At 56.5% G+C, this 10,406-nt stretch overlaps 1 gene segment (V, D, J or C); it reads left to right on the top strand.

The window, feature by feature from the left end:
* Positions 1–826: 826 nt before the first annotated feature.
* On the top strand, positions 827–2,462 carry LOC116629466 (the record flags this gene model as incomplete). The annotated part of the segment is given in 4 exon segments: positions 827–1,123; positions 1,312–1,635; positions 1,728–2,048; positions 2,122–2,462. Coding segments are annotated over 4 exon segments (1,283 nt in total), but the record flags the coding sequence as incomplete, so codon positions are not given.
* Positions 2,463–10,406: the final 7,944 nt, after the last annotated feature.

Here is a 10,406-nt window from a genome sequence, read left to right as displayed (position 1 = left end):
CATGAAGTGTGTTGTAGGCCCAGTGGTTGGGGTCATGGGAATAATGTGATTGCAACTGACCAGGTGGGACGAGGCTGGCTGGCAGTCTGAGCTGAGCTGAGCTGAATGAACTTGGTTGTTTTGTGGACTGAACTCAGATGAGTTGTCTTGCTTGAAATGGGATATCCTGGGCTGACCTGGGCCAAGCTGGACCAAGGTGGGCTCCTTGACCTTAGCTGTTCTGAATTGGGCCGAGCTAGTGAGGCTGGGTGTGGAGCTGGTTTGTGTGAGCGGTGCCGCCACGAGGCCCCGGGACTGGTTCCCCTGGACAGGGTGGCAGAGGGGAGCTGAGGGCAGGGCCAGCACAAGCTGGGTCTGGCCTCCAAGGCCGAGGGGGCACAGGTGGGCACGCATCCCAGGTCACCGATTGGGGGAGGACTGCTCCGGGGTCCTCTCCTCTATGAACGGGGCCACTGGTCAGGCCCCCTGGAAGCTCTGCAGGGACAGGAGAGGACCAGACAGGCCTGGCTGGTCAGGAGAGGGGGGTCACACACCCCTACTCCCCAAGAACCCCACATCCTTGCCCCTCAGGGCTGAGGGCAGGGAGTCCTGGCCGAGGCTAAGGGCAGCCACTGCTTCTGACGGGCACAGCGGCTCCTCAGAGGGTGCTTCCAGCAGAATCAGGGGTTAAGGACAGAGGCTGGAGGAGGGATGCCAGAGCCCCCTCCATCTCTGCCCCACGCGTCTCCTTCTCAGACCCCCTCCCAGGGGGCTGGGAGCAGGATGCCCCGGGTCAGCAGTGGGCCCAGCATGTGATGGGATGACTGACACTGGCCCATCCCCACAGCCTCCAGCCAGGACCTGTCCGTGTTCCCCTTGACCTCCTGCTGTAAGGGCATGGAGAGTACCACCTTGGTGACGTTGGGCTGCCTGGTCACGGGCTACCTCCCGAAGCCGGTGACTGTGACCTGGGACACAGGGTCCCTAAACAAGAGCATCGCCACCCTCCCCCCCGCCTTCGACCAGACCTCCGGCCTCCACAGCGCCGTCAGCCAGGTGACTGCCTGGGGCGAGTGGGCCAAACAGAAGTTCACCTGCAGCGTGGCTCACACTGAGTCCCCCGCCGTCAACAAGACCTTCAGAGGTGAGCCGGGGTGGGCTGCCCACACGACCCTGGAGGGAGGAGGGACAGGCCGGGCGGGAGCGGTGGGTGAGCTCACATGCCGTCATGCCGGGTAATGCCCGGCGCACGCGGAGCACGCAGGGTCCAGGCCGGCAGGCGAGTTCCGTGGGCTCAGGGAGGCCAACGCCATGCTGCCACCTCTACCCTAGCATGTGCCATGAACTTCGCGCCGCCCCTCGTGAAGCTCTTCCACTCCTCCTGCAACCCGCTCGGCGACACCCACACCACCATCCAGCTCCTGTGCCTCATCTCTGGCTACATCCCAGGGGACATGGAGGTCATCTGGCTGGTGGATGGGCAGAAGGCCACAAACATATTCCCATACACTGCGCCCGGCACACGGGAGGGCAACGTGATCTCTACCCACAGTGAGCTCAACATCACCCAGGGCGAGTGGGTATCCCAAAAAACCTACACCTGCCAGGTCACCTATCAAGGCTTCACCTTTGAGGATAACGCTCGCAAGTGCACAGGTACGGCCCCCCACCCCCGCTGACACCCAGACACTCGGGCTCAGAGAGGAGGCCCAGGCAGGCCCTCACGCAGCCCCTCCCACACACCACAGAGTCCGACCCCCGAGGCGTGAGCAGCTACCTAAGCCCGCCCAGCCCGCTCGACCTGTATGTCCACAAGTCGCCCAAGATCACCTGCCTGGTGGTGGACCTGGCCAGCACGAAGGACATGAGTCTGACCTGGACCCGGGAGAGCGGGAAACCCGTGTACCCAGACCAGTGGGAGCCAAAGATTCAGTTCAACGGGACAGTCAGCGTCACGTCCATCCTGCCGGTGAACACGGAGGACTGGATTGAGGGCGAGACCTACCATTGCACGGTGACCCACCCAGACCTGCCCAAGGACATCGTGCGCTCCATTGCCAAGACCGCCGGTGAGCCACAGGCCCAGGGGAGGGGGCGGGCCTCCTGCGCGGGAGCCTGGGCTTACCCCACACGTGCCCACAGGCAAGCGTGCCCCCCCGGATGTCTACGTGTTCCTGCCCCCAGAGGAGGACAAGGGGACCAAGGACAGGGTCACTCTCACGTGCCTGATCCAGAACTTCTTCCCCGCGGACATCTCGGTGCAATGGCTTCGAAATGACAGCCCCATCCAGACAGACCAGCATGCCACCACATGGCCCCACAAGGTCACCGGCTCCAGGCCCGCCTTCTTCGTCTTCAGCCGCCTAGAGGTTAGCCGGGCAGACTGGGAGGATCAGAACAAATTCACCTGCCAAGTGGTACACGAGGCGCTGCCCGACTCTAGGATCCTCAAGAAAACGGTGTCCAAAACCCCTGGTAAATGATGCCCCTCCCCCACCAGCTCCCCCGGGCACCTCCTGCTGGGGCAGGGCAGGGGCTGGTCAGACCGTCCGTCCATCGTTGTCAATAAACACTCCAGTGTCTGCTCAGAGCCCTGGGCACTCCCGTTCTTGGGGGCGGGCAGGGTTGCAAGCAGGGAGGTCTTGGCACAGAGGAAGGGGCCCCCAGGAGAGGGGACAGGAGGGGTGCAGCAGGGCCGAGGCTCTGCCCACCGTGGCCATCCAAGTCACAGGGCCTTCCCTGCCACCCCACTATGGGTCATGCCCGCTCAAAGAAGTCCGAAGAGCTGGGGAGGGGGGCAGTACCCGGGGAGGGACCACAGGCACCGCAGCGAGCCCGCGGCCCCTCCCTCTCCTTAAGGCCCAGAGGCCTCAGCCTCCAACCTCCCCCCTCCCCCGTCTCCTGCCAGCCCTCTGGACACAGACAAGTCCAGCAGCACACACAGGCCCTCTGAGCGCAGAGATGGGCCAAGTCGGACCCCCACCCTGGTACCTGCACGCAGCAAGCCCGACTGCCCCACCCTGTCCATCCCCTGGCTGCCCCCTCCCTCATACACGCGACCAGCCAGGCCCCCGACCCCACACTGAGGCCAGTGCCAAGCCTACTCCCACTCCCACCTCTAACCACCCCCGCCCTGCCTACACAGTCAACCAGGCCGGGGTCAACACCCAGAGCCCTGTCTTGCTGCTCAGCCTCACTCCACCCTGATTGATCCTGGGAAGCCCCCAGCCCTCCCAGAAAAGTTCCCAGGAGCCTCACACGAGGTCACACCTACCCGAGCCGCCCTTCAACCACACAAGTCACAGGGCAGCTTAACACCACCACCTACAACAAGAACCACAAGGTCACACGTGGCCCCCCAGTCTGACCCCCCGCCCAGGCCACTCCGCCGCCCTTCCTCCCTGCTACACCTGGACCAGTGGCTCCAAGATGGGCGTGGAGAGGCCTCCCACCCCCACGGAGGAGCCTCCTCCAAGCCCCGGCCTCCCCAGTCCGACCCCCTCCCAGTCACCCTCACCCCATGGACGAACAAACACACAAATGCACACGGCCAGAGTGTGGACTCTGTCTTCTCTCCCCCTGAACCGCACCCCAGAACAGGATGGTGGCCTCAACCCAGGGCAGGAGGCTGAGGGGTCAGAGCCAGGTCCAAGCCCACCCCCATCATTCACCCTCCTGTGTGCAGGTCTCCTACAGCCCTAGACCCCACCTTCCGGCCATGCTCATACACACACACGCACACCCCACATCCGACTGAAAGGCAGCACACACACCTGGCCCGCACACACACCCGGCCCGCATTCTGAAGACCAGGCCGGAAGCACCAGGCTCCTGCCCGCCACGGGGGCCCCAGGACCATGCACGTGCCGCACCCTCACTCCTCAGCGTGGAAGCACACGTGCAGGGGAGAGTGGGGCCACAGCAGAAGAGCCAGGGGAGAGCAGTGGGCACTGGTAGGGCCAGGGGCAGCGGGGCACCTCAGGCCTCAGCAAGTCCACGCAAACCAGCCAGCTCCTCAGAGCATCCACGACATAGATCCCCGGGGCTACCCCAGGTCCAGTGGACTCGGCCACACGGCTGAGCCGCTCAGGACTCCAGGCAGGCTGGACATCTGTGTACATTTCACAGAGGTTCTCAGGCTGGCAGGAGTAAAACTGCGTGGGGACGGGGCTCGGAGGCCAGGCCAGTGGCCACAGGCGATGCAGGGACAGGAGAGCTGCTGGGTGGCCTGGGCAAGGGCAGCGGGTGGGGACCGAGAGAAGGCAGGTCACTCCCACACCTTCAAACCCGCGGGGCTTCAGACCCCTGGGCCTCCAGGGGCAGCTCACAGTGGGCTGGACAAGGCGGGCGGCCACTCCAACCACCAGGAGGGCGGCTGAGGACAGGGCATCATTATTGTCTCCCCTCCTCGGGGTGGGGGGGCCAGGCCGGCCGCCCCCCGCCAGCCCATGCAGAGGCTGGACCGGGGAGGGCTGACCGGCCCGTGCCTGCAGAGCTGGAGCTCCAGGAGCTGTGTGCGGATGCCGCTGAGAGCCAGGAGCTGGACGAGCTGTGGGCCAGCCTGCTCGTCTTCATCACCCTCTTCCTGCTCAGCGTCAGCTACAGCGCCACCACCACCCTGTTGAAGGTGGGAGCCTGGAGGCCCCTCGGCCAGGGCGGGGAAGGCCCAGAGGGAGGGGGCGCTCCCGGCAGACCTGTCCTCACACGTGCCCTCCTTCCAGGTGCAGTGGGTCCTGGCCACCGTCCTGCGGGAGAAGCCACAGCCCATCCGAGACTACGCCAACATCGTGCGGCCGGCAGAGTAGGCCCAGAGACAGGGCAGCGAGGCCGTGCATGCCCCTCCCGTGTCGGAAGCTGTCTGCTCACACGCAGTGGGAGGACCAGGGCACACAAACCCCCAGAGTGGCCAGACACACGACGTCCAGCACACAGACGTCCAGAGGCCTCCAGCTCAGCTCCAAGGTCCAAGGCACCAAGGGGACCTGCCGATCACAGCCCCGACCCCAGCCCACTTTGGCACAAGCCCGTCCCACAGAGTGACCGGAGCTGGGCATGGGTGCTGACCCCTGGGCTCCTCCCTGGTCCTGGGGTCAGGGCCACTCCTGTTCTCACGGAGCAGCCCCCAAAGCACAAGGAGGGTGAAGCCCATGGCCCACCCACCACTCAGAGTCCAAGTCCAGCAAGACCTCGGCTCCCACGCTCAGTCCCACCTCCCTGGCACCGGGTCCAAGTGCCCCGCCCCTGTGCCCAGCCCCAGCTCCCGCCCAGCCTTCTTGCCGGCCACTGGCAGCTCCGTCCCTGCAGAACGCCAGCACACAGAAGGGCTGCTGGGGAGAAGCCACGGGACGGCTCAGGGCTGTGGGCGGGACTCCTGGGGCGGGAGGAGGGGTGCCCCAGCAGAAGGAGCTTCCGAAGGGTCCCGCCTCAGTCAGCACCTCCCAGCCGCATCCACCCTGGCCTCACCTCACCTCTTGCTCCTAGCTCAGCAACCCGCTTGCCTTCCTTTTGAGTTTCTTAGTAAAGTTCCTTTTTACAAATCCCATGCCACCTGAGCACACTTTGGAACAGCTGTCTACCTGTGGGAGTGGGAGGCAGGACCCCTAGGGTTGTGGTCAAGGGACGAGAGGGAAGGGAGCAGGGGCTAGTTCTGGGCCAGAAGGCCCAGGTGGCCAGCTAGCTGCTCCCTGCAAGAGTCCCTCTGACACCCCCAGAGACACCCAGCTCAGTCCCTTCACGCCTGCTCTGCTGATCTCCAGCCAAGACTCACTGCCCCTTCCCACGCTCACATAAAAGCCACGGTCTCCTCTGGGCAAACCCAAAGTAGCTACTTCTGTGGTCAATGCAGGAGGCAATAGGAACCCAGCTGCACAACCACCAAGCTCAGGGCCACCATCAGCCTCCAGGGACCACCGGTCAGCCCCCACATCTGCCCACCCACTGGGTGGGCCAGCACGGAGGTGCCCATGAGCTGAGTGAGACATGCAAGCAAGCACGAGCCGCCTGGGGCTGGCCGCCGCCATCCTCTAGAAGAAATCTGATGAGCCTGGAACTCAGGAGCCAAGATGCTGGAGAGATGGCCAGCTGGCCGAGCATAGTGTTGGGCCTGAGGCTGTGCCCCTCTCACAATAAAGAGCTGGTCTCCCTGCACGGAGACACCTTCCCACTAGGGTCTCTGCGAAGTCCACTGGAAACGGGGAAGCTATGTAAACACACCTGATGAAAGGCAGGTTCCCTCGTCTATGAAGAGTGCTCAGGAACAAAGACAAGCAAAGACGTGGGCAGTCCGTCACAGACAGGAAAATCCAAGTGGCTAATAATAGGAAGAAGAGATTCCAGGAGCTACGGAAGTTCCACTAAGGAGGAAGCCAGGGAGGGGCCGCCCTCTGGGCCTGTCTGAGGGCATGTGGACTGTTGGTACCATCACTCAGGGCCCGTGGCCTCATGCTCAGCACACAGATACCCAGAGTCCTCTGGACGGGAGATTCCACATGTGGAGACGGCCCTCCAGAGACAGCCACCATCCCTGGCACATGTCACACGGACTCAGACATGGACTGGGACTCAGACCAGGGAGGGAAATGAGTGAGGCAGGCATGCAGCCTGAGGAAGGTCGGACCTTGGCCGCTGGCCTCCTGCCCGGGACACAAGTCCCAGGACCCAGCCACTGTGATCCTCATTCCCAGACCCGGAGAAATAGAACATCAGGGAAGGGGAGGTGGAGGCCGAAGACAGGAGGAGACCACGTCACAGCCCCGCCTGGCACACATGGACACACACGGTCTCAGGACCCCTACCCCCACACTTATCAATCAAAGGGGATTTTCGGCTATGAGGTCATTCCTGAGCACCCAGCCAGGCTCTCCTCTAACTGCTACCAAGGTCACAGGGACACGAGCAGACCTCAGCGCAGGGACTCCATCTCCACGCCCACAGAGCCTGCATGTCTTTCAGCCGCAGACAACCTGCAGGAAGCTTGGCAGACATCCAGATAAGTCCCCATAATGTTGGAGCCATGCAGCCTCGCTCGGACTAAACCCAGGACATGATCTGGAGCTTTCCGGAATGTCCTTGGTCAGGACGATCTTTCCCTCTTGACGGGAGAAGCCCTGCCCTAAATGCTGCTTCCAGGGCCAGCGTGGGTCCCAGCAGCTGTGCTCACTGGGCCTCCAAGAAGACGCTTCCTTTTTTCCCTTAAAATTTTTATTTTTTTTATTTTTTTTTTTTTATGTTCAGTCAGCCACCACACAGTACATCATTAGTTTTTGACATAGTCTTCAGTGATTCACTATTTGCGTATAACACCCAGTGCTCATCACAGCACGTGCCCTCCTTCATGCCAGTCACCCTGTCATCCCCTCCCCCCACCCCCTCCCTTCTGCAACCCTCAGTTTGTTTCCTGGAGTCCAAAGTTTCTTAGGGTTTGTCTCCCCCTCTGAGGGGTGCAGGCTCTTTGTGAAGAGCACTGGGTGTTGTATGCATGTGACAAGTCACTGAATGCTACTCCAGAAACCAATATTGCACTCACTGTGAACAGAATAAAATGTAGATAAAATAAAATAATTTTAAAGAGGGTGCAGGCAATATTGTTCAACGTAGTGTTAGAAGTCCTAGCATCGGGAAATAAGTCAAACAGAGAAAGACATGTATCATATGACCTCACTGATAGGAGGAATTCTTAATCTCAGGAAACAAACTGAGGGTTGCTGGAGTGGGGGGTGGGGTGGGAGGGATGGGGTGACTGGGTGATGGACACTGGGGAGGGTATGTGCTCTGGTGAGTGCTGTGAACTGTGCAAGACTGTTGAATCTCAGATCTGTACCTCTGAAACAAATAATGCAATGTATGTTAAGAAAGAAAAAAGAAGAATGTAGCAGGAGGGGAAGAATGAAGGGGGGGAAATCGGAGGGGTAGACGAACCATGAGAGAAGATGGACTCTGAAAAACAAACTGAGGGTTCTAGAGGGGAGGGGGGTGGGAGGATGGGTTAGCCTGGTGATGGGTATTAAAGAGGGCACGTTCTTCATGGAGCACTGGGTGTTATGCACAATGAATCATGGAACACTACATCTAAAACTAATGATGTCATGTATGGGGATTAACATAACAATAAAAAAATTAAAAAAAGAAGTCCTAGCATCAGCAATCAGACAGCAAAAAGAAATAAAAGGTATTCTAATTGGTATTCAAACTCTCACTCTTCGTGGATGACATGATACTTTATGCGGAAAACCCAAGAGACTCCACCCCCAAATTACTAGAACTCATCCAGCAATTCAGTAATGTGGCAGGATACAAAATCAATGCACAGAAATCAGTTGCTTTTCTATACACTAACAATGCAACTGTTGAAAGAGAAATTAGAGAATTGGTTCCATTTACGATAGCACCAAAAGCCATTAGATACCTCGGAATAAACCTAACCAAAGAGGTAAAGGATCTATACTCTAGAAACTACAGAATTCTTATGAAAGAAATTGAGGAAGACACAAAAAGATGGAAAAACATTCCATGCTCATGGATGGGAAGAATAAACATTGTTAAAATGTCTATGCTACCCAGAGCAATCTATACCTTCAATGTCATCCCGATCAAAATACCAATTTTCACAGAGCTGGAACAAACAGTCCTAAAATTTGTGTGGAACCAGAAAGGGCCCCGAATCACAGGGGATTGGTAAAAATGAAAAACAAAGCTGGGGGGATCACGTTCTTTGCCTGACTTCAAGCTATATTACAAAGCTGTCATCATCAAGACAGCATGGTACTGGCACAAAAACAGGCACATAGATCAATGGAACAGAATAGAGAGCCCAGAAGTGGACCCTCAACTCTATGGTCAAATAATCTTCGACAAAGCAGGAAAAAACATGCAATGGAAAAAAACAGTCTCTTCAATAAATGATGCTGGGAAAATTGGACAGCCACATGCAAAAGAATGAAACTAGACCATTCTCTAACACCGTACACAAAGATAAACTCAAAATGGATGAAAGACCTCAATGTGAGACAGGAATCCATCAAAATCCTAGAGGAGAACATAGGCAGTAACCTCTTTGACATTGCCCACAGCAGCTTCTTTCAAGACATGTCTCCAAAAGCAAGGGAACAAAAGAGAAAATGAACTTTTGGGACTTCATCAAGATAAAAGCTTCTGCACAGCAAAGGAAACAGTCAACAAAACAAAGAGGCAACCCACAGAATGGGACAAGATATTTGTAAATGACACTACAGATAAAGGGCTGGTATCCAAGATCTATAAAGAACTTCTCAAACTCAACACCCAAAAAACAAATAATCAAGTCAAAAGTGGGCAGAAGATATGAAAAGACACTTCTCTGAAGAAGACATACAAATGGCTAACAGACACATGAAAAAATGTTCATCATCATTAGCCATCAGGGAAATCCAAATCAAAACCACACTGAGATACCACCTTACACCAGTTAGAATGGCAAAAATTGACAAGACAAGAAACAACAAATGTTGGAGAGGTTGTGGAGAAAGGGGAACCCTCTTACACTGTTGGTGGGAATGCAAGTTGGTACAGCCACTTTGGAAAACAGTGTGGAGGTGCCTCAGAAAATTAAAAATAGAGCTACCCTATGACCCAGCAATTGCACTACTGGGTTTTTACCCCAAAGACACAGATGTAGTGAAAAGAAGGGCCATATGCACCCCAATGTTCACAGCAGCAATGTCCGCAATAGCCAAACTGTGGAAAGAGCCGAGATGCCCTTCAACAGATGAATGGATAAAGATGTGGTGCATATATACAATGGAATATTACTCAGCCATCAGAAAGGATGAATACCCAACTTTTACATCCACATGGATGGGACTGGAGGAGATTATGCTAAGTGAAATAAGTCAAGCAGAGAAAGTTAATTATATGGTTTCACTCATATGTGGAACATGAGGAATAGTACAGAGGACCAAACAGGAAGGGAAGGAAATCTGAATGGGATGTCATCAGACAGGGAGACAAACCATGAGAGACACTGAACTCTAGGAAACAAACTGAGGTTTACAGAGGGGAGGTGGGTGGGGGAATGTGGTAACTAGGTGATTTTAATTAAAAATAAAAAAATAAGAGGGGGTGTAGGCTGAAACGTGCCCTGTGTTCTCCCCACGTGGTCCAGGGCCTGGTAGAGGCATGGCTAGAGGGGGGGAGGAAAGTACTACGGCCCTGAAACCTGGATATCACCCAAAATTATAGATAGGGAGAGAGAGAGAGAGAGATGTTGGATAGATAGATGGATAAATGGATAGATAGTTACATGGATGGATGGATGGATTGATAGACAGATATGGATGGATAGGTGATAGATAGATGATAGATAGATAGATAGATAGATATAGATAGATAGATAGATAGATAGATGATAGATAGATAGATAGATAGATAGATAGATAGATAGATAGATAGAT

The sequence above is a fragment of the Phoca vitulina genome, unplaced genomic scaffold (genome assembly GCF_004348235.1).
Source record: "Phoca vitulina isolate PV1807 unplaced genomic scaffold, GSC_HSeal_1.0 scaffold1065, whole genome shotgun sequence".
NCBI classification, from domain to species: Eukaryota; Metazoa; Chordata; class Mammalia; order Carnivora; family Phocidae; genus Phoca; species Phoca vitulina.
This window is presented reverse-complemented; position numbering and strand designations above follow the sequence as displayed.